Below are 25,076 nucleotides of genomic sequence, written 5' to 3'. Positions count from 1 at the left end.
TTTATTTTTATTTATTTTTTTATCTTGTATGTAAAGACAGTAATGTCAAACATTGAGTTTGAAACAGTAAGAAAGATTGACAATGACACCAAAGTGGTTAGAATTGGTGATTTAAAACGTAAGATACTGTAAAATACAACAAATATTCTTTGTCAGACATTATAACACCTTCTGGAAAGAAAACAAAGGACTGGGTTAGAATTGCTTCTACTCAGAAAATTTTGACAAGAAATCCTGAGCTCATGATATCAGTAGCATTTCATGGAACAAGAGCATATCTTATAGACAAAAGTCTTATACCAATAGTTTTGTTATGGTTAGACCCAGTTGTTGGATATAACTTCATAACATATGGTTCATTCGATACGGAACGTTGCAGTGAAGGCTTACTTTACATCGTTCAGAAACGAAGGACTTCAATACAAAAAGATATAAGATAGGAAGAACATATAATATAACTCAAAGATATGACAGTACAGTCAATAGAGTCAAGGTTGTGTTTGCTAATGATATGAGAGCTGCTGAAACAGAACTACTCGAAAAGTTTGAGAAAATGTATGGTGCTCCCATAAAAGGTAAAGAAACGTTTGAAGTAGATGAGATAGATAAAGCTATAAAATTATTTGACGAAGTTGCTGAAAAATACATGTAAAGCGTTTATTTTTTGGTCTTTTGTGAAAGTCAGAAAATAAAGTTAGTTTTATTTTTATTTATTTTTTTATCTTGTATGTAAAGACAGTAATGTCAACATCAGAGAACACAACAACTGCTATCGTTCATGAAGCCATAAATGAAGAATACGAATACATACAGTATAACAAACAATTGAGACTCATTCGTTCAGTCAAAGATGACATGTACCAAATGCAAAGTATATATGAATGCTCTTCGTTCTACAAAGCAAGCATATCATTGGTTTGAAAACCAACAGACAAAAGAACTTTTAGAAGAATTTTCTCATATGATTGCTTCCCTCGGAAAACCGAGAGAAGAGATTCCGTACGAAAATCGCAAGAATTTGGCTCCTGGTTTGAAAGGTTATTATGTTCATAGACTTTTAGTAAACGCTGTAGCAATGTGGGCTTCACCTCGTTATGCTTGTTATATTTTCATGATGTTAGATGAACTATATAAAGCAGAACGTGGAGAGATGGAAAAGAAACTTCAAGCAAAAGATGAAGTCATTGAATCCAAAGACAAAAGCATACAGAAAAGAATACCGCGTTTCAGTACCAAAAGGAAAGGAAAAGAGCTATAGGTATATGATATATGAAGAATTGGAGAAAGAAGAAGATAAAGATATGGTTATGTTGCATTTAGTCAGAAGAAACAACAAGAGCTTTTATGACTTAGCTAAAAAATATAAATCTGACAGAAACTGGTTTCTATCGTGAAAACTTACCGATTTCAATGACACCGAATGAGCAAATAAAGGAAATTGTCAAAAATACTCTTCCTCAAACACACTATGACATCAAAGGTTGCACAATACTTACATTCAAAGAAGACTTAACATTACTGAAGGAAAAAATAACAGAATATTTCGATAACTTCAAAGAGGAAGAATGAAGTCACGACAACATTAATGATGAAGTCACGACAACATTAACGAAGAGAGAATGAGGTGAAAAAAGAGGTGAAAAAATGGGTGAGATCTCACCTCTTCACCTAAAATATATTTTTGTGCTATATTTACACTCATTTACGAAGAAGTCATGAATCCTACGTCAATTATGTTCGACACTGATAACATTAACGATAACATTAACGATAACATAAACGATAACATTAACGATAACATAAACGATAACATAAACGATAACATAAACGATAACATAAATGCTCCATGTCAATTATGTTCGACACTGATAACATTAACGATAACATAAACGATAACATAAACGATAACATAAACGATAACATAAACGATAACATAAACGATAACATTCATTTTTGCATTAATCCTGCTGTGTTGTCAAAATGTCATGTTGTCATCATTTTTAAAAGAAGTTAATTAACCTGGTGACATGGTGACGTAGTGACACCATCAGTTATTCAAAAATATATTTTTGCTTAAATAGCTTCAGGGTCTATTTCTTCAACCATTTCACTTCCTTCGTCAATGTCAATAGAAGCTTCTTCAACCTTTGGTAAGAATTTCTGTATAACATCTTTGTTCGTTATTGTCTTCAGAGATGAAGGATAATATTTCACATTTGTTTCACCCTTCTTATATTCTTTCTGTTCGGAAAGATTTAAAGCAATACTGAAGAAGTCAATGTTAGAGTTCTTTATAACAGTATAATGAGTATCTTTGACATTCACGAAGAAACTCTTTTGTTTCAAAACTACTGCTAACTCTGTGTGAAGTATAGCGTTTGCGGTCAATGACGATAGCTAATGGTCTGACATACTGACCAAACTTAGATTCTTTCACAAACTTCTTGTTAAAGATAACATTAACATTTGAAGCATTATTGAACTCATTCTTGATGGCAGTAGCGAGAGCATTGTATGAAAAGAACTTGCAATCTTGCATGTGTTTCATTAAAATAAAAATATTAAATTATTTTGAAAAATAACTTAAAAAATCTAATCTAATTTTTTCAAAAAATATTTTTTTATTTCCTACTAAAGATGTATCGGAAGTTGTCTAAGTTAGAACACTCGGAAATAAAACAACTTCTTACAGAAGCTAATATAGATGTTGCAAAGCATTACGCAACAAACAAAAAAGCACTCGCTGACTTCATTAAAGACTACAATGGTGCAATAAGTTATGATAGAATTCATGAGTTCATAAAGCCGCAACGCGGCGAGGACGAAGTCCATGCAAGAGCATTTCCTTTAAATGACGTTGCTATTGACTTATATCATAGACGTTCAGTACCTCATGAAGTAAGAAGAGAAATGTTTGACATAACAAATGCAAACGTTGGTGAAACAAGAAGAAGAGACGACACACTGAAACAACAGAGAAGAGAGATGTTTAAGAGCGCTATAGAACAAGTTCGCAAAGCTAACGATGTCATTCGTTCCATTGACGACAAACCAAAAGAAGGTGAGAGATGGTTAAAGAAAGATGAAGAGAATAGGAAGAGAAATGTGAAGTCAGGCAATAGACTCATTGACTTTAACATCGAAGCTTTAGATGAACCAAACAGAGACTACTTACACAAACATTTCGGTAAGGTTTTCATGAGACTCTTAGAGAAAATTAAAATAAACTCACAACAGAGATGGATGGTATGTTATAAACTTGGTGGAAAGTATGAATGTTCTACGTTAAACCTCAATAATATTGGAACATTACTACATCAGCTCTTGAAGGAGAACTTTATATCAGAGATAGAAGCAAATGCTGCAGGTATTGTTGAAATGCACTATGACTTCTTCTTGACAAACATAAAGAATCTTACCGAAATAAAGATGTATGATTTAACAGAATATGAAGGCTTAACGATGTCAGATGTAAAGAAAGGCAAACCAAAAAAGAGACCATATAGAGATGAAAGCACACTGACAAATGACCAGAAAGCCATTTTGGAAGCTCTTAAGCAAACAGGAAACCCAGCACTTATAGAAAGCTTTTGGAAAGATAATGGTGAAAAGAAGTTTTATAAGAAGAGAAGCGGTCAGTTCTGGAAGTATCTTTGCACATTACCTATAAATCTTGAACGCTACCAAATCTTCAATGAACTGAACAAAAGAACTGCAACACTTATGACAGAAGACAATTGTTTCGTTTATGCTTGCATTCAGGCTGGAGTAATGAAGAAACTATTGACCACATGAGAGAAGTCATTCGTGTTAGAGACTTTCCTCAAAGTAAAGTACAAGAAATTTCTGACGCAACAGGTATAGCATTTAATGTTACCATTGGTTATTTCAATGACTCAAGACATAATGAAATAAAGAGATACATACCAAAAGAATGTGAAACTGTTCGAACTATTGACTTACTTCTTGTTGAAGACCACTACATGCTAAATGAAAGATTACCAATGACAACATATTTCATTCGCAAATTAGAAATCTTGAAGGAGTGTGGTGGAATGAACATTGAGAAACAAATGAAGATTTATACAAAGAGAGAAGATAAATATGTAGTTCGTTATGATAGAACAACACCGTTATGGGATGTTATGAAAACATTGTGGGAGTGCAAATATTTCGAACCTATTTCTTATGGAGAACTTTTCACATATACGACTGACTTATATAAACAGAACCTTGCACCATTTAAAGATTTGACATATGCTCCAAAGTATTGTGTACAACTGAAGAAGAAAGCCGAGTCAAAAGAAGTAAATAAAAATAAGTGCAAGTTCATTCCTGAGCACGTTTTCTTTGCTGACTTTGAGTGTAGCACAGACGGCTTTCATAAAGCTTTAACATCTGTTATGACAGTGAAGATGGTTCAGTGAGTGAAAGCATTTGGGGTCAGAACTGTGCAACAGAATTTTTGGAGCGACTTCCTGACAAGAGTTTAATATATTTCCATAACCTCAGTTATGATATAAACTTCATCTTAAGACACATGACAGAAGTGAAAGGAACTCCCATCATTAAAGGTTCACGAACAATGCAAATAACTGGCTTATATAAAGGAAGGGCAATTATTATAAAAGACTCTTACAGTGTTATAAATAAGAAGCTTAAACTATTTCCTGCTATGTTTAACTTACAAACAGGACCGAAAGAAGTATTTCCATACAACTACTACAGCAGTGTTTTGTTAGCAAATGACAACAGAACTGGTGTCATTTCTGAAGCATGTAAGTTTAAAGATATTGATACATTCATGAAAAACATAGATTCCATCAAAGGTTGCAGAATAGATGAGAACCACTTCGACTTAGAAAAGTATAGCACATTTTATTGCAAACAAGATGTAAGAATTTTAAGAGAAGGTTTTGTTAAGTTCCGCAATGACATATTGAAAGAATTTGATTTAAACGTTTATGACTACGTTAGTATTTGTTCAATTGCTAACAAATTGTTTGAGAACAGAGTGTACTTCCCGAATGGAAATTTATATGACCTCTCAAATAAACCAAGAGAATTTATTTCACGCTGTATTCAAGGTGGAAGATGTATGCTGTCAGATAACATGAAACAAAAGAGCGAAAAGAAACTCATTGCTGACTTCGACGCTGTTTCATTATATCCATCAGCTATAGCAAGACTTTATACTTTAGAAGGTATTCCAAAGGTTATGAAGAAAGAAATGTTAAGCACAGAGTATCTCATGAGACATTTATTCGATGACGACCAAAAGGAACCCATTGGTGAAAAGTTTATGTCTGGCTTCTTTGTTCTCATTAAGATAACAGAGATTGGAATACATAGACACTTTCCTTTAATAGTTTGTGACCCTGAACTAAATCCAGAACTTAACGTTCCCAGAAGTTCAAACACTTGCTGTTTAATGTATGTTGACCATATAACATTACAAGACCTCATAAAATATCAAGGTGTCAAATGTGAAGTGTTGCAAGGATACTATTACGATGGAAACAGAGATATTAGAATAAGAGATGAAGTAAAGAAGTTGTTTGAGTTAAGGTTAAAGTATAAGAAAGAAGGAAATCCTTTGCAAGAAAATATAAAGCTCATTCTGAACAGTATTTATGGCAAAACTATTCTATCTCCTATTGAGTCAAAAATAACCATAGTAAATGACAAAGATGCTATAAGATATGCCATCAGAAACTACAACCATATAGTGAAGTTCGAAGGTTTGGATGGTTCAGATAAAACTATTTTCAAGCTAACGAAAAGCATTTGCAGACACTTTAACTTCTGTCCACTTGGTGTTAACATTCTGTCTATGTCGAAGAGAATAATGTGTGAAGTATTCTGTACTGCTGAAGATATGGGACTTCAAATATTTTACCAGGACTGTGATAGCATGCATATTTTCAATGAAGACATACCAAAGCTTGCAGCAGAGTTTAAGAAGAGATACGGTAGAGAACTTATTGGAAAGAACCTTGGTCAGTTCATTCTGACTTCGCAGAAATAACACCTGGAAAACAAAGTTTAGCATACAAGTCAATATTTTGTGGAAAGAAGACTTACATAGACTTACTCACTAACGATTTAAATGAAGTTGCATTTCATGCACGTTGTAAAGGTGTAAAACAAGACGTTCTTGCTTTAACAGCTAATGAAATGTTTCCTGAAGCTATACAATGCTATTACAATGAAGATAAGAACATTCACATACCTGTTGGAACATATGACAAAGACTCTGAGTTCAGTTTAATGAAACTTTACAAAGCACTTCATGATGGTCAAGAGATTGGATTTGACTTATGTAAGTCTTCTAGTCCTTGCTTTGCTGAAAAGTTTAACTTCTCAATAACGACTAAAACAAGCTTTATTCGTAAGTTGAAGTTCTGAGGTCATTTATTTTTGTCAGCAATGAGGTCATGAATGAGGTCATTCGTGATAAAAATAATGAGGTCATATATTTTTGTCATTTATGTATAACCATTGTCTCTCTTAAACTTTGCAATAGACAGCTTTGTTCTTCTTCCTTCTACATCTGTAATGTTTATATAATCTTTGCTATACTGTCTTAAGACATTCATTCGTCTGTATTGAGTTCCCATGAAATAGTAAAAGACATCTTCACTTGGGACATAGTAGTAATTTTCTAGAGTAAATTTAGAGTATTGTATAATTTCAACAGCATCTTCAGGAAGAGTGTCTACAATGTCAAACCAATAGCCATTCGAACCAGAAATATTTCTCATGTTTTGTCTTCTCGACACCCACCTTAAGTTTGAGATATGAAAGTCTCCTCTGTCTCTGTTTATATGGTCTACTTCTCGAAGTCCTTCAGGATTCGGTATAAATTGATTTGCAACAATTTTATGCTTAAAGAGTTTATGTTTGTTTAAATAAACACAAATATAACCATCACCGTTGTCAAACTCACTTACAACTCTTTTGTTACTTATGCGCCTAATTGGATATGGGTACTCTGAAAAGATTTCATAGTCATTGTCATGTTCGAGTGTTTGCCAATGTCCTTCACCTTCCATGCCTTTCACTCAAATAAAAATTTTCAGAAAAAATAAAACTAGCGTAGATTTTACAATACTGCGATGGTAGAGTTTAAGAGTTGTGCTTCAATGTAGAGACAGTCCTTATGGTCTGGAGGTAAGAACACTGGGCAGTTATGGTCATGAGTGGAGAACATGTCTATCCAAAACTCACGATTGAAGCCAGTTAATTTATAGTATTTAGGGTTAGGAAGTGGTGAAGTTCTTGTATGACCAATGAACTCATTTTCAACTCCCTTACTTAAGTTTGAATATAATATAGCTTGCTTTCTATCCCAAATGCCTGTTACAATCTTTGAAAATTCATTTTTCCTCGGAAGCATTGCATCATAATTGAAAACATTCTTGAAATCATCACTTGGTTCAGAGATTTGAAATCTTATACTAATGGATTTTTTTTTCTTTTTAGCTACTTCATTGAATGGTGAGAATACAATGAATTGACAGTCATGAGTTCCATCTTCATTTTCATTAAATTCATAATGAAAGTCTATAAGTTGTGGCTGACTACCTTCTTCTTTCAGTTGTGCAAGAAACTCACGTAAAGGCTGTAAAGTTTGTACTTCAATGTTGAACTTTTTCTCGAACATCTCATTAAATGAAATCATACATTGTTGCAATGTTGTATCGTCTTTAAAGTATTTGTATATGTGAATGTTTTGGACGCTTAAAGACTGTTCGTCATTTTCTATCTCGACTTGAAGTATAAAGTCAACCTTTCTGAAAGCACGTGTTATATACATAGATGTTATGCCAATGTACTTCTCTTCATTTATGTTCACAATCCAGTCTGTTGGAAACTTAAACGTACTCTCTGTTCCCCTTTATTTTGACGTCAGGGTTTTCACTACTGAACGCAACAGTTAAAGGTATTTGTCTATACATTTAATTCGGATATAAAAATAACCATTTACTCTTTCTTTGCTTCAGCTTCTTTAGCTTTCTTCAGCTTCTTCTCTAGCTTTCTTCGCCAGCAAACGTGGGTTCTTTTGTCTTCCAGCAGCTAATGCAGCAAGTTGTTTTTCACTAAGTTTTCTCTTTGGTCTCTCTGGCTTTTGTTCTTGTTTTTGTTCCTTCAGTTCGGATAAAATTTGCTCACGAATTTCTTTCTTCAATGCTTCAACATCTATGACCCCCTTGGGTCTTGTCCGTAGGGCTTGTCTGAGTCATTTGACTGCAGATAAAAAACAAAATTAAAACTTTAACCGATGTAAAATGAGCTTGTCAAAAATCAGAGCGAGAGTCTATTATATTAAATGACGCAAGAGGAATTACAACATCCTTTCTATTACGTAAGTCAGAGTAAAGATGGTAAAAATAACGTAAGAAAAAGAAAGGTTCCATTAACGAATGCAGAAGCGACAGTATTAAGGTGTATGGCAAGGCGAAGCCCACGAAGCCCATGTTAAGCCTTATCAAACTGAAAAGTCAATAGAACCAGAAGAAAAGAAGCCAGATGTACTTTCAATAACGAACCAAGAGCTTTGCAAAGTTCGTGAATTTCATTGAAAAACAAACCGAGTCAAAGAATCCTGACCCGCCAGTGAAAGAAGTTGAGACAAAAGAGAATGTACAGTTCATTGAAAATGTCAAGAAACAACTTCCACCACGAATGCCAAGAAGAAGAGTGAGAATAATGAAGTAAATAGATATTTTTATCTGAAAAATACATGCAGAACGAACAGTTAAACGAATTTACTCCAGCAGAGCATATTCATCAGATTCGCTCATATTTCGATATCATAGACAATGCAGTTCAAATTGGTGACACTAATAGAAAATATTCTGACGCAAAGATTCCATCACAACCTGAACTGCTAAAGATAACACATGGGTAACATTCAATCTCTCACCCCTGGTGAAAATATGTTGGACCTTTTACAATACATTCATTACGTATAAAATGGAAGGTCAATTTATTTGTAGATAAAGAAATTGGTTCAGGTTCCAATAAAACAAACCCACCAGGATTTTGGATTGGTTTCGATGACGCTTTTCTATGCAGTTGCTGGATATCAAATCCTTGCAAATGGTCGTATCGTATATTCTCAAGACAACGCAAGAGAAGAAGCATATATAACTTCAAACTCCAAACTACCGAACAAATAAAGAAAGTAGATGTTTTCTCAAAGACTCGACATGAGATGTATGGAGTCATTCGGGAACATGCAGAAACAGGACAAATTGTAGTGGTCCAATTACAGCAGGAAAATCATTTGATTTTAAGCTTCGTTTAAGAATTCCTGTTAGAAGATTCCTTCCATTAGAAGCTATTCGATTTATTCCAGCTTTTGCAGGAAACATTCAGCTTAAAGTAAAGTTCAGTAGCGACGCTTTACAATGCACATCTATATCTGTAAATGATATCATTGCTTTCAATCCAACTCTTAAAGTTGCATTTGCTTCAGATTCAAATCCCGACAAATAAATTTGTTCCATGGAATGAACCATTCACTATGATAACGAAGGCAGTAGAAGCTAGTGGAACAGTTACTATTACAACTGTAAACCAACAACTATTTCGAACAAAGATGGATTTTAATGAATGTTTCATTCATCCAAAGTCATTCTCTTTAGACCCTAACATTTATACAGAACTTGTAGAACATTATACAAACGAGGCTTTTATGTTTTCCTGTTAAAGTTATGGATTGGATTCCTATGGACGGTTCATTCTCAAAGAATACAGATAGTTCAAGTGCAACATTTACAGCAGCTTATACGCCTATTAATGTTAAAAGTATTTGGGCACTATTTAGAAAGAAAGACAACTATTATGTTAATTTTGAGAAACCCTAAGTTTAAATATCTTCAGCTTTCATGGGAGCTTATGGAAATATGCCTGCAGAACCCGAAAAATCATATGGACCTGTATTTTATGAAATGGTTGCGAACGCTTGCAATACAAACAATGAATATAGGATTTAATGAAGATGTTATGAGTCATTGGTGGATGATGGTAGTGTGGAACATAAATGGGATAGCTATGACAACACACATTTCTTATGTGGTTTTCCAACAGAAGTGGACTTTTGCTTCCAGCAAGGTCAAACATCTACTGCTCCAATAACATACAATTGTCTGTTAAAGGACCTATTGAACTAGCAACTGAAAATGTACCAAAGCCACTTATTGGATTATGAGGGATTGTTGCTTTGCCATTAGGTGCGTGCTAATGGCATCCCCATAATAAGATTAGATGACTATAACTTAGCTACGGACGACAGTGAGGAATAAAGGATGAACGTTATTTTTAAAGCTTATAAATGAGTTCTTCATCAAGCTCTCGTGAACCTTCACCATCTATGAAACAAACTTTACCAAACGATTATGGAGCACCTATTGAATATTTCTTACGAGCTGCACAATGCAAAGAGCAGTCTCACCAAGGTTAGGTGTTCCACCAGCTCCTGTCAAAAATAGCATTTGGTCAATCCTTATATAAAATATGGTCTCCCACTAGTTTGCTAGCTACAGCAGAGCAGTTATATGTTGAAAGAAATAAAGCAAATGTTGTAAATAATACTGAAGTAGCTGAAGTTAAACAAACTCCAACACCTTCACAAGCAAAACCTTCAATGACTCCTGAACTATGGAAGTACAAACTCCTGTTCAAAAGTCAACTCCTAAACCGACTCCAACATTTAAACCAGAACCTACTCCTCAAATAAATCGTAAAACTCCTGCGTTTCCTTACTGAAAAAATAACGTTATTTTTATTTAATATTAAATTTTTATTTGATTGAAATGACGACTAAAGTACTGAAGCAATGAAACAAAAGTTTTTGGTAGAATACATTAAATCAGGAACTATTCCAGAAGGTTTTTACATTCATACTATGAAGGATGGTAGAGTTCAGTTTAGAAAGATAAAGCAACCATTAGATAAAGAAGGAATTTTGAGAAAGATTAAACTTCATGAGGACAACATTGCTAAACTTAGGAAGAAGTTAGAAGAGTTGGAGAAAAGGAAGAGAGTTATAAAGCAATGAATTCAACAGGGTGAAAAAACAGGTGAAAAAAGAGGTGAGATCTCACCACTTCACCTAAATTTATTTTTGCGCTATGTTTTCATACGTGTGGGAGTGGTGATATCATTAATTTTTAAGTTTATTTTTTATTTTATTTTTATATAAATGACGAAAACTATTGAGATAACAAACTACAACGGTCATGAGTTCAAGAATTTGTTCTTCGTTCCTCGTGAAAATACATTCTATCAGATACGAGGGAGAAAGGGTAAAGTTAGTTTGAGTGTTTATGAAGGAATGAAGAATGGAAAGTTTATACAAGCATACGATACAAACGGTAAACGTGTTTCATTAGCTTTGTCAAAACTTACTAACATTTATTTTGACAGTGATTTTGACCTATATGAAGAAGAAAGTGAGTCAGAAGAATATGAACTGTTATGTGAAGCACAGCAATGGGAGGAGTTGCAATACTTTTGTAAGTGAGAACGTTTATTTTTTACATTAGTGAGGTGAAGTGATTGGCGGCTTTGTAAATATTTAAGGTTAAGTTAGTGTTGTCGTTTGTGTTGTAAAATATACGTTAACGGTTTTGTAAAGTGTCAAATTCACATATCAGGGGTAAGGAGGCGCGCAGTGCCTCCGTACCCTTGATATGTTTACTAACTCCTTTAGCACGAATGTATTTATATCTTCTTTCATTAACATCTTCAGTGCTTATTTGTTCATCCTGTGTTAAATATCCATGGTAGTCCGTTATAATCTGTTCGTCTGAAGTTATATAATGAACGTGGTTCTTGACTTTATCACTCAGAGCTAAAAGCTCATTTTTGTCTGCTTTTTCGGCTAATTTCTCATTAACATCATTCACTTCTAATTCAACTCTTCCGCCAGAACTCTTATTATCATTAATCTTTTTCATTAATTCGGTAATTACGTCATAAAGACTATATTCTGTTTTCGGTTTTGTAAATAATGAGTCAAAATTTCTTTTCATCATTACATCGCTGACATTAATGATATCACCAATTCCTTTTTCATTTATTCTCTTCATTAATTCTGCAATAATGACGAATATATAATCTGTTAATTTATTCTCTTCATCGAGGGTTATAGAATGTTTTGAAATTGAATCATTAACTCCTCTAAATAAATCAATAACTTCAGGATACACGTTTTTAATGTCTCGAATAACCCGACCAGTATCCTGTTGTTCATGTTCTTCGTTCCCGTCGTTACGTGGTTTTATATCTCTAACCATCATCAACGCAGCCATAACCGGAGGGTTTGTTGCTATCTGTTCGAAAATCCGTCCGTTATGTACGGTATATCTAAATAATTTCTTTGTGTTTGTTAAAACATTTGAAACAAGTCTTTTAAAACCATCTACAAAATTTCCTGTTTCACCTAATGTTCTTGCAGCATTTACAAGCTCACCCATTCCCGCTTTTGACCCCAAAAACGTCCATATTGCATTTATTTCACTCTGTATAGTTGTCCATTCAGCGAAACTAACACCCATTCGCTAAGCTGAAAATGAAATTCAGTGGATCGAACTTAATTCCACCTTCTTTTTTCAATTTCAACGAACTCACTAACATGAGATTTTAAGTATTCTTTCGTTAAAATTGTTTTCCCGATGTTATGTCATTAACGAAACTATCACCGTCAAAAGTTAACGAATTCAATTTCGTCGTTGATGCTTTTATTTCATACACCGCTTTATCAATAGTTTTTGGCTCACCTTCTTTAGAAGCATATGAAACATTAATGAATGAATTATATGTATTCGTGAATGAATTAAAATCAATGATTTTCATTAATGACGCCTTTAATGATTCATTTACTGTCGAATCCCTTAAAGTAATTAATGAACTGTCATTTATGAAAGGTACACTGCAAACCGTCGAGTTTGGATCAAATGCTGTAGTTGGTGCAGGAATATTAATGATATAAGTCATTAAATCATTAAGTGGCGTAAATAATGTTGTCGTTTTTGATTTAATTTCTTTAGCATCTGTTATATATGGTAATTTTATTTCTGTAGTTTCTGAATTAAAGATATTCGCTAAAATGTTTTGTAAACTGTTTTGAACAGCTGTGTAAACCGTTGAATCCGGAATTCTTACGATTTCACCGTCCTTAATAAAAGGCATTGCACATGGTGTAGTGCTTGGGTCAAATCTTTTTGGGTTATGATTCAACATATATTCTAATGCTTCATAAACAGACCTATATACGGTTGTATTATTTTTTTCAATAATTTCACCGTCCTTTATAAACGGCATAGTACATGGAGTTAAAATAGGGTCAAACTTTTCATAGTCCTTCCATGTTATGTATTTCTCAGTATTTCCATCAGTGAGAACAATATTTGTCAGTAAGTGTGAGAGAGTATTGACCAAAATATAAACGTTTAGCTCTGTCAGCTTCATACGCATATGCAGCTATACTCATATTTTAATGAGAATAAAATGTTGTTCTATTTGCAAAGTACAGACCCAAACGAATACGGGACAGTAAAGCTACAAACAAACTTAGGTCTACAGAATGAGGCGCTTGCATTCAGAATGGTTGACTTCAATACTATCGCTTCATTCGTTATAACAGATGAAACAGATTTCATGGAGATTGAAATAGATGGAAAGAAGCACGAAATAAGATTTCACAATAATGTAGAATATAAGATGGAAACATTAGCTGGAGTGTTTAAATGCTCTCATAAATACTACAATAAACAAGGATAACGAAGAAAACTTAATGAATGTTAAACTTATTGCAGGAGTTTTGAAGTTCAGTTATGTGAAGGAGTTTAAGATACCAAGAATGAGTCATAGAGTACAACTTCTTTTGGGTGCATACCATATGACATTTCCTTTGAAAAGTGTTGACAAAACGATTGAGATGAAATCTGTTCCATACGTATGTTATGGTAATTGTTTATACATTGAGTCTAAAATAGCTAATGTCACAGGCATTTCAGGAGTTAATAGTAAAGGTTCAGTAGAATATAAATCCTTCTGTTATGCAGTCAATTCAATGTTCATTCCAAACGTTCCTGTCATAGCAACTCATTTAGGTAAATGGATTCGCATTAGTCCTCATAATTTGAAAGACATGCAATTCAGACTTGTTGACTTTCAAGGAGAGCCTGTAGAACTGAAGGCACCAGTGCGAATGACTGTTGAAGTTGACTTTTTAGAAAATATTAAATGCAACAGCTTACAAGAGAACTCAGAGCTAAAAATATAAAGTATGAATGTTATGTATTAGGTCATGAACTTTGGTTGTTGCTGTTTGATGAAACAAATGAATTAGTTATGTCAGTCAAGAGAACAGAAAAATATTGTGTTAGTGAAAACTGCACCAAGTCAATAAGATTAGGTTTGCATTATGAAGATGAGTTCGATACTGTTGAAGAAGTTTTGGATAGATATTACAAATTGCTAACTTGAAATTTTTTTTGACTGACGGCGCAAAGCGCCAAGATGGGCTCAAAGAGCCCTCCTGACTGCTTTAATTTACTAAAACATATTTCAAACAAAGTTTATATTCTGTTGAAAGTTTTGTATATTCGTTCGAATATTTATACTTAAACTCAACTCCTGTAGTTCCTGGTGTTTCAATGATGCGGATGTTACCTATTTTCATGAATAGTGGAGTTTGACCACATCATTCGATTTCAGGGTCGAGATAGTCAATGACACATTGTTTCCCTGTTATTCGTGAGATAACATTTTCAAGGTCCTCCTTTGTTAGAATTATTTGGTTCTTGCTTATAAGATTTGTCAAAAGCTTCTTATCGTCTTTGAGTAAAATTGTTTGGTATAACTGAAGAAGGTAATGGTCTACGTTATCTGAAGGATTTGTTTGAACATTTGTGTAAGGATTGTCGTTGGCTTCTCTTGAAAGAATTTGGTCCAGTGGTGGATACTCTAACTTAACATCTGATGTAGCGTTAGCGTTTGAAGCTGAGTTTAAATTCACCGACTTAAGTTCTGGTTCTGGTTCTTTCAAACACTCTGAACTATAGTTCTTTATGACAATATTGTTTGTCGTTCGTGAGTCAACATTTGATGTTGGTTCAATTGGAACATTAACGGCACCAGCTAAGATGGATTTGCTTCTCATTTCATATAGAATAAAAACCTTTTATATGTATGAAATGAACAATATACTCGACAAGGGTTCGAATGTAAAGCTAACGAATGAAAATATTGTTGAATTCACTGAGACAGGAGCTGTGTATAAAGATGTAGAACTACTGAACAAAAGAGCTAAGGGAAGAAGCAGGAACATGAACAAAGGGTGGAAGCCTATAAAAATTTATGTCAATGATGGCTCAGGAGGTTCAAACATAAAGTATGCAGAAAGTTATAGAGTTTATGCTCTCAAAGGTGAAAAGCCTTCATTTAAGAACAGCTATTCTAACGCATATCCTCAAAAGCTAACGGATGGGGAAGTGGATGATATGAATGACAGCAAAAATATTAACAGAAATGGCGACAGAGATGCATGGAATTTGTTTACCATCAGTCAATTGAAGGTTAAACTTTAAAACAATGTTGGTCGTTCCCATGGAATATTTTTGACTTTAATGGTATTAGTCATGATATGAATCTCAAGGTATGAACGAGGAGAGATGAGAGACTTATATGCTTCCCAAATTTCTTCAAAAGGTAATGTTATACCTGACTGTTTCCAAATGAGTTCAATATCATAACGTGAGAAACCTTGAAAGATAACGAAGTCAGTTATGAGACGTTTTATGTTTAAAGCTAAAAACCTCCATGTTTGCATAAGTATTGCTACAGTTAAATGGTAATGTCTGACTTTAGTAATGATGTTAGCTAATGGTGAGTCTGGCTTTGAAACTAAACCTTTACCAGCGAAGTCGTCACAAACTAATAAAGTGTTTGATGGATATTTTTTGAAGGGGTATTTTGAAAGTTTTGATAGAATGTAGTTTGTCAGTCGTTTCATATCGTAAACTCCTGAGTACTGACGTAAGTGGTGTTTGTCAATAATTCTTTCCATCTCCTCAGAAGTCTTTTGCATTCCTGACTGTATAAATTCAACGATGGCATAATATTTCCTCTTACGTCGAATGTAACGTTAAAGAAATTCAATGAGTTCACTGTCTGGAACTTTAACGACAGAGGCTTGAACTTTTGACATAAATGTTTTCGCTGTTGAGTCCATAGAGTCTGAAGTTGCTGATATAATGATTTGGTCATAATATGAGTCATTTCCTAAACGTTCTGTTATGAGTATATGACGAATGAGGTTAAATATCTTACCTGAACCCATCTTTCCACAATAGAAATACACACCATTTGAACAGAACTCATAGTCCTTGCTGAAAGGAAGAATAAGAGAAGAGTTAAGTTTGTCTGTAGTTTCATTCATGTCTTCATCTACGTCATGTATTAAATGCTTCATTTTATCTCCATTAAAAATGCAAGTCAGAAATATTCAGAACATAGCACCGAGTCTAACTGACAAGAGTATAAAGATATACTATGAACACGTTATGATGAAACCAACCAAAATTCAAGAAAGTCAGTATACTTATGAATATCCAAGACACTGGGTAGAGTATGTAGGAGGTGAGAAAGCTATTGAAATCAGACAGGTTCGAAGTATTCCAGCAGGAAGAACAATATTATTGAAGAACTTTAATGTTTTGAGGTATAATGATGAAACAAAGAAGCAAGATAGTTTCCCTGTTGCTGTGTATGTGAACTTAGATACAGGAGATGACATGAAAGTTTTTAATACAAAGCTTCAAACGGTAGTGAGAGAACAACTGACTGCGGAAGGACATCCATTACCTTCAGAAGTTAGCATAGCATATAATTTTGAAACAAACACAATAGATTTTAAAGTCGTCTCTGCAAAGAAGTCAGGATTTACATTTAATGAAGCAGATGTATATTCGAATGAAAACTTCAAAGCTATTGCATGGTTAGATAATGACGATTGCTTTAAGAAAATATTTAAATACAGTGACTCAACGATGTCAATAGATGACCTTCGTGGAATGTTACCATCGACGTTTACAGTAGAAGGTTCAGCAGGATTGCTTACAAGATTGTCAATTGGTGGTATTTGGTCTCGTGAGAACATTGTTATAAAATCCAGTATAAGTGAATTTGCTGAAGAATCTATATTATGTCTTTCAAACTACATGTATTCGCCGCCGAAGCATTATAGTATAACAAACTTTGTCAGTAAGTTTAACATAAGACTTGTCGAACCTTCTTCAATGAAAGATGTTGTGCTACCCAAAGACGGAAAGGATGGACTCATTATTGAAATGATTTTAATAGCATATTAAATGAGCTTGTTCTTGAAGGTCATTCATGATGAAATAACTGTTGTAGAAGATGTTAGCAATTGTTCAGACATTTTGAAGCGTATAGATGATATAAGAAAGAAGTTAGATAGACCGCAAAGTAGTGAGGGCGAAGCCCGTGAGAACGCTTATGTTTCATTGACTTTCTCCAGTAACGAGAACTTTTATGAGATAATATTGAAGAGAGATGATTTTAATATGGTGTAAATGGTAGCTTGGGCAGCTTTAGGCGCAATGGGAACAAAAGCATTAGCATTTGGAGCAAAAGCACTTGGAGCTTATGACGCAGTAAATAAAATGAGTGGAGGAAGGGTTTCAAAGACATTAGATGCAAATAAAGGGAAGATTGGAGGCTGGGTTGCAAAGAAGTTAAGATTAAATAAAATAGGGCTCATAAATAAAGCATCCAATTTGGTTGCGACTGAGTCAGAAAATGCTTTAGGAAAGGACGATGAGTTTGCAAAACACGCAAAAGACTTTAATGACCAGATGAAAGGTGAAACAATGCATTTAAATAGAGTCGATGGAACTAAAGAAAATGTTTCTTCTCCACCAGTAGTTCTTCCGTATGGTCCCTATGGAATGTATGGAAACCCTTACGAAAGACCATTTGACCCATTGACTGGTGGAAGTAACTGGTATCATTACGGCCGAAGAAGAAAGACAGTCAAGTTGGAGACAGACGTGAAGAAAGCAACTAAAAAGAAACCAAGGAAGAGAGTTATAAAGCAATGAATTCAACAGGGTGAAAAAAGAGGTGAAATCTCACCACTTCACCTAAATTTATTTTTGTACTATGTTTTCATACGTGTGAGGGTGGTGATATCATTAATTTTTAAGTTTATTTTTTATTTTATTTTTATATAAATGACGAAAACTATTGAGATAACAAACTACAACGGTCATGAGTTCAAGAATTTGTTCTTCGTTCCTCGTGAAAATACATTCTATCAGATACGAGGGAGAAAGGGTAAAGTTAGTTTGAGTGTTTATGAAGGAATGAAGAATGGAAAGTTTATACAAGCATACGATACAAACGGTAAACGTGTTTCATTAGCTTTGTCAAAACTTACTAACATTTATTTTGACAGTGATTTTGACCTATATGAAGAAGAAAGTGAGTCAGAAGATTATGAGCTGTTATGTGAAGCACAGCAATGGGAGGAGTTGCAATACTTTTGTAAGTGAGAACGTTTATTTTTTACATTAGTGAAGTCGTTTGTGAAAACGTTAGTGAGGTGAAGTGGTTGGCAGCTTTGTAAATATTTAAGGTTAAGTTAGTGTTGTCGTTTGTGTTGTAAAATATATGTTAACGGTTTCGTAAAGTGTCAAATTCACATATAATGGGTACGGTGGAACGCAGTGCCTCCGTACACATGATATGTATACTAACTCAAGCTATTGTTGATGAAGAAAAAGGAGATGGAGCTGATATGCTGGATTTAATTCAAAATGAATTGAATTCTCGTAAAAAATTGAAATATAGAATGGAAATACCTGAAAATCCCCCAATTCCAATTCTCAAGGAAAGATATAGCAAATTAAAATTTACAGATCCTACAGAAGCTGCTATATTTATTGCAAAAGATTCATATAATTCTTTTTATCCATTAAATTTTGAGCAAGGAAAAAAGTTTCGTTGTCCTAACTGCCAATTTTGCATGGAGCTTGTAAAGACTCATGAAAATGGTCAACTTTTCTTCATTCCAGTAATTAAACACGAGCATAGAGCAAAGCAATGCAAGCCGAGTAACAATATACCAAAAATTCTTAAGTTGCAAGCAGGAAAAAAAGTCTATGAATTAGCAAATTCTGATAATGTTCCTCAATGCAAAGAAATTTTTGCAAAAGAATTGAATATTCCCAATGCAACTTATACGATGTTCCATAATATAGTAAATAAACTTAAAGGAACCACAAAGGGGATAGAATTCAATCTTACAATTATTTCTCAACAATTTTTTCAATCATAAACAAAATCGAACAAGGATTCTGCGAAATGATTTTAGTTAAAGAAGTTAACAATGAAATTGAATTGCATACATTTAAGAAAGGTGATGAATTACCTGAAAATTCAAAAGACTTTCAAATTTATTCATTTATTGTAATTCCTCCAATAACTCATTTTTACATGCAAACACAAGCTTTTTGCGGAATAATTCAAATTGATGGAACGTTTTTATTTTGTATTAAAAAAGGAAACTTACTCATTATTGGTACACCTGCACCAAATAATAGACTTATCCCTATTGCATTTGCATGGTCTGTTAGTGAAAATACGATAACAATTAAGGATATGCTCACTAAATTGAAATCTTTTATTCCACCAAGCAGATTCAAGAATATTTATTCCGATCAAGGTCCGGCAATTATAGCTGCTGTTAGAGAATCAGGCTTTTCTTGCGATCATAAATTTTGCTTACGTCATTTTGCAACAAAAAGGGAATACATCAATGTCTATTCCGAAATTGTTGAAGTCGCTTACGCAGACCATCCTCAAAAACGAATTGACTTGATTAAAAAGTTAGAAACTCGTTTACAAGAGGAATATCCAAACCGCGAAAATAATCAGGATCTCTTTAAGTACTTAGATAGTATTAACCCATTTGAAGGATTCGCTGACTACACCGCTGGCATACTCACAACATCTCTTATTGAATCCCTTAATGCCGAAATTAAAGATAAATGGGATACATATGAACCCGCCGAACTAATTATCCGTCTCATTGAACATGAATTCAATCTTGTTAAAAATGTTTTAACAGGTGATTTTAAATCAGATAATATTATCAAAAATCTAAATGAAACTTTGAAACATTCAGATATGTTTAGCTCGGTATTATATGATCCAATTCAAAAATTATATTATGCAACTTTTGGTCGCTATACATATTGCGTAAAAATTATGTCAGATTCACAATATTCATGCACATGTAAGCACATCGAATTATACGGATTACCTTGTATTCATGTAATCGCCGTATTGAATCACTTTTCGAACAAAAATCTTCTTAAAAATTTGAATGATGCAGTTCATGCTCGCTTCAAATGTTCAGAGTTTATGACTCCTGTGGAAGATTTAATGAAATTTTATGTTGACCAAGCATCTTTAAAAATTCCCGGAATAAATTTCAACCTGGGAGAGATTGAAAAATTAAGGGGAAAAAGGACTAGGATTAAAGCATTTTACGAAAAGTGATGCTGTGTTGTTAGTTATTTATTTACTTTTTTTAATATTTTTTAAAAAAATAAAAGAAAATTCAAATAATTTTGTATCTCCCATGATATATCGACCCACGAGTACTAATGTGACTATAATTAGAGATTGCAACTCTATTATGATCATAGTCCGGTGATATACAATAAGATTCAAATTTTGAAAGAATTAAATTAATAAAATCCCGGTGAAAAAAATAAAAACAGCTTCTAAAAGCATAGTTATCTTAAAATACGAACTTTAACACAAGTTTTTTGATCCAATAGAAAATTGAATTCTTTGAATAAATAAAATATTTTATGTATTAACATATTAAATTTCCTAATTATTTTTTCTTCTTGGGAAAATTTTTGAATTCGAATAGAAAATTCAATAAATTGAAATTGGGTTGAAAGAATTCTCCATATTAACTTGTCATATATTTCAGATCATATAAATTAAGTTAATTAAATTTTTTAAAAACCTTAATAGGATAAAAAAAAGAATTTACACTCTCTCACTTTGAAAACGTAGAAAATGCCAATCTATTGGTATACATTTTAGTTTTGTTAAGTTTACAAAACGATTACTCTAGATTTTAAAGATTTATCAAGAATTTAGAGAATATCCTTCTCAAAACAACTTCAATAGCGAAGGATTAGTATTGAATCGGATTTGTAACATAATTATAGTACATTACAATACAATTTCTCCGACTTTTAAATATTTTTGAAATATTTACAAAATATGCTCTTTCTATCATCGATACTTTAATACAGAGCAAATTTAGTAAATGTCATCACGTTATTTTTTCATAAATCGTTTTCGAACTTTTGAAATATTTATTTTAAACCAGTTTTCTACATTTAATATGTGAATTATATCAAAAGTAGATGGGCGATACTTGTAAATCTATTTAAACTATTAGTTTGCTATTATTGAAGAACTTTATAATTTTTTTTTCTTATGTATGGAATTAAAGATAATTTTGCCGATTCCAACTGGTTTTTCTATATGAGTTAAATATGCCAAGTGAAATTGGACTTGCCAATATTGTAAATTGAAGTATGGACTATATATCGATTTTCATTGATTGATGAATAACTCGGAGTAATGTAATTGTTGATAATGAAAAATAGTTTTCAATTGCTGGTAAGGGCCAATGTATGTTCAATAGCTCCGAAAGCAAAAAATGCACGTTTAGAAAAAGACGATAACAATTAAATGACAAAATCAATAATGACCCCTGAAAATTCCGATTGACAGACTCGCAAAGAGAAACAGAACTGCGCTCCTCTGCTGGTTTGCAGAACATTGGGAAGAGATAAGTCCTCATATTACGGACTTGTCAACGCCATCAAATATTAAGAATGAAAAATCATGCATGATTATCGATCCATTTGACGTTTCCCAATTGCTTAATATTCATTGATGTATTATATGTAAATTTATTATTTATCTTAGTATTATTAGTGTAAATTTATCAATTTATTGACGTAAAATTCTCAAATTTAATTTGTGAGGATTGTTTTGAATTAGAAATATGTCATTCAAAATTTTGCCAAGTTAAATTAATGGAATAAGTGCAGAGGAAATTATATCGTAAAAAGGAAAACTCGAAAACAATCGATAATTATATTTTTCGACAATTGTGAGCTCACAAAATTGAATGCAAAAGTGTTTTTACTAAATCATCGCTGTGATAGAGAAATGCATTCTTAAAAAGATTTCAGCATTAAAAAAATATTTTATGTGTATTTGAAATCCAAAGTATTTACATTTACATAGGAGATAAATTCAAATTTATAGTTGAAAGTGTAGCAAATTACCGAAATAATTTTAATATGAAGATTGAATTTGAACGTATAATCAAATTTTTTCAGGAAATTCTAAAATAATGAATTAATGGCGCAAATGGTTAAATTATTTTAAACAGATAAGCATATAATGAAAATTAGATTTCCGTAAAGGTTCAAAAAAAATCATATTTTTGTTTATCAATCAGCAATGAAAAATGCATTGAAAATCATAAATGTATATTGTACGTGATTAATGGCATAGATATTTCATAATGGTTCATAAAATATTTGATTTATTTTTTTTATCAATTTTTTTTATGAAAAAAAAAAGATATCGAAAATAAATTATCGATATTAGCTGATTGGAATCATGTGTAATTTAGTTTATATTTCTTTTTGATGAACCTTTTTTATTTTTGTTTTTTTGAATTATTTATTTTCGTACTAAAAATGTTAATTGATTTATGCATTGATATTTCTAAGCCAAATTGACATTAAAATCCTGATAATAATGTACTTTTGCATGAGATTTGGAAATTTTTTGCAAAAATAAACTTTATGAAAAGTTTTTCTTCATTTATTCTTGTCCAATCGCATAATAGATTATTGTTCTCGTATTTTTAATAATTAGTTTTTGTTTTTGAACATTCCTGATAACGCATATGGGTTAATTGAAAATATCTTGAGTACAAAAAAGTAGTTTTTATCAATTATTTGAAAAGGAGAGATTTTGCTTCAATTTATAAGATAATCATAATTTATCTTTGGTCAATCTGATGCTCAAAATTTTGGTGTTTGCCAAATCAATGGTTTGTTTCAATTGTGCTTCAAAATCTGAATTTGATTTAACAAATAGGATATTGGTAGTCTTGAGTTATTTTATTGTTGATTAATTTTCTGTGATAATATTTTTTCTCCAATTAAACTCCGAGATCTTATTTTAAATTTATCTATGCTCTAATTCATTTATATATTCAGTTTTTCAAATCTTTCCTTTGATGTGTTATTTATTTCATAAAATTAAATGTATTTGTATAAAATATATCATCGATCGCAAAAACAATTGTATATTTACATTTCAATATGTTGATATTTCTTATAGTCAATAAAACAAGTTCCTTTTAGCAAAAAATGAAAATCGATTTGATCGAATCATTTTAAATTCTGGTTCCATTACTTATATATATAATCTTCTGATGCAATAATATGGGTTACATTAGTTAAATTCAATAAATCCAAGAATTTTTTAGGACATATTTTTGATACTAAATTTAGATATTCGGATTTGCAACGGAAGGTTGGATATATAAACGAGTGCATTATGTCTTCTTTGATGTAATATTTTTCTTCTATTGAAATATATTTTTTATTCATATGGAAAAAAAATTAGCTAAAAATAATTTTTAAAGATCACTGTTTAATCATTAAGCCTTTTCAACAAGTGTTGTAAGATTATTCGCAAAGGATTTTGCTCAAAAAGCGTAACTTGATATACCTATGAACCAACACAAGATTTGTAGCTATCCAAGCTTAAAATACTTCTCTTATATGAATAAAACTCAGCATAATTTAAAAAATTATGAGAAAATTAGCATTTGTTTGGTGAACTCGAAAGTATCAAATGCTGGTACGTATGTATTTAAAATGAGCATTTAATGATACTTCGTAATAACTATTGGGAAATCTGTAACTGAATTTTGAATAAAATTCAAGTCGTCATTTCATATCTATTCTTATACTTGACACTTCATACATGAGTGAGAGTTTCAAACTCTAACTATGTAGATTGGCTGATGAATTAAATTCTATAAAAAGAACTTACGGTCAAAATTAAAAATTAAAGTATTCGAATTAATTACGCCATCGTTTCTGTTGATATATCCGTAATATCATCTATATTTATCTGTTTTAACATCTTCTGATATAAATCCCAGAAAACAACAAGAATTAATGATGACATGAGAGTACCTATAATTGATAATACCGTGTTGACTGTTGCGGGAAGAATATTTGTGAAAGCCGAAAATCCGATTAGTAAAAATCCGACGAAAATAATAGCATATATGTATTTCCAGAAACTTTCTGATGTGCCAGTCTGTTTCTCTTCGTGTTCAACGTAAGATCTAACGAAGGATTCATAGTTCTGGTTCATTTCCACTGATCTTAAATGATCGTTTATTTGAAACTTTACGATCAATTACGTTAAGGGATTTATCAGATTTCAGAATATGGGTAATGACAATTGCATTTTTTACTGTTATAGACCGAAAATAGATTTTTTCGGTTTTCTCTTCAAATAATTGAAAGAATGATACTATTATAGGTTTATTATATTATATAGCATATAATCATGCTATAGCCGAAAATTATAAGTTTTGAGAAGATTGAATATAACACAAATAAATTTGAATGTAAGTTAAATTGCTTGTTGTTTTTAATCGCTATTTAATGAGAAATCCAATATTGCAAAATTCAAATTGAATGATTGAAAGAACAGAAAAAGTCATTCTTTTCAATTTCGAATATGTTTCATTGTATTTATAATTATATGCCAAATAAGATATTTAAACTTGATTTTTGAAGGAAAATTCACAAAATTGAATAAATTCAAATAATTTTTATTCAAAAATAAACTAGTTATTTGAGTTTAATACCGATTATCTATTCAAACTACAA

The 25,076-nt window shown here is 32.2% G+C and overlaps 6 protein-coding genes and 2 pseudogenes across 8 annotated transcripts, besides 5 other annotated features; 6 read left to right on the top strand and 2 right to left on the bottom strand.

Moving 5' to 3' along the window:
• Positions 1-1,383: 1,383 nt before the first annotated feature.
• Positions 1,384-11,715: a mobile genetic element.
• TVAGG3_0749290 (organellar and viral DNA polymerase type B) lies at positions 2,911-3,721 on the top strand (the record flags this gene model as incomplete). Its single annotated transcript, XM_051245167.1, has 1 exon — positions 2,911-3,721. A coding segment is annotated over one exon (811 nt), but the record flags the coding sequence as incomplete, so codon positions are not given.
• TVAGG3_0749280 (organellar and viral DNA polymerase type B) lies at positions 4,541-5,372 on the top strand (the record flags this gene model as incomplete). Its single annotated transcript, XM_051245166.1, has 1 exon — positions 4,541-5,372. A coding segment is annotated over one exon (832 nt), but the record flags the coding sequence as incomplete, so codon positions are not given.
• TVAGG3_0749270 lies at positions 5,432-6,399 on the top strand (annotated as a pseudogene). Its single transcript has one exon. A coding segment is annotated over exon 1 (968 nt).
• Positions 11,716-13,417: 1,702 nt separating the features above from the next.
• Positions 13,418-18,799: a mobile genetic element.
• Positions 13,824-14,299, top strand: TVAGG3_0749250 (annotated as a pseudogene). The gene has a single exon. A coding segment is annotated over exon 1 (476 nt).
• Positions 14,720-15,082, bottom strand: TVAGG3_0749240 (uncharacterized protein; the record flags this gene model as incomplete). Its single annotated transcript, XM_051245165.1, has 1 exon — positions 14,720-15,082. A coding segment is annotated over one exon (363 nt), but the record flags the coding sequence as incomplete, so codon positions are not given.
• TVAGG3_0749230 (protein of unknown function, DUF4106 family) lies at positions 15,602-16,105 on the bottom strand (the record flags this gene model as incomplete). Its single annotated transcript, XM_051245164.1, has 1 exon — positions 15,602-16,105. One exon carries the CDS (start codon positions 16,103-16,105, stop codon positions 15,602-15,604), a length of 504 nt encoding a protein of 167 aa, XP_051091751.1.
• TVAGG3_0749220 (uncharacterized protein) lies at positions 17,067-17,387 on the top strand (the record flags this gene model as incomplete). Its single annotated transcript, XM_051245163.1, has 1 exon — positions 17,067-17,387. One exon carries the CDS (start codon positions 17,067-17,069, stop codon positions 17,385-17,387), a length of 321 nt encoding a protein of 106 aa, XP_051091750.1.
• Positions 18,800-20,678: a mobile genetic element.
• Positions 19,702-20,604, top strand: TVAGG3_0749200 (SWIM zinc finger family; the record flags this gene model as incomplete). Its single annotated transcript, XM_051245162.1, has 1 exon — positions 19,702-20,604. One exon carries the CDS (start codon positions 19,702-19,704, stop codon positions 20,602-20,604), a length of 903 nt encoding a protein of 300 aa, XP_051091749.1.
• A 980-nt stretch (positions 20,679-21,658) lies between the features above and the next one.
• Positions 21,659-21,844: a mobile genetic element.
• A 2,812-nt stretch (positions 21,845-24,656) lies between these two features.
• Positions 24,657-25,076: part of a mobile genetic element that runs on past the window's edge.

This window comes from Trichomonas vaginalis, chromosome III, assembly GCF_026262505.1.
Source record: "Trichomonas vaginalis G3 chromosome III, whole genome shotgun sequence".
NCBI lineage: Eukaryota > Parabasalia > Trichomonadida > Trichomonadidae > Trichomonas > Trichomonas vaginalis.
Note: the sequence above shows the minus strand (reverse complement) of the source record. Positions and strands in the feature narration are given on the sequence as shown.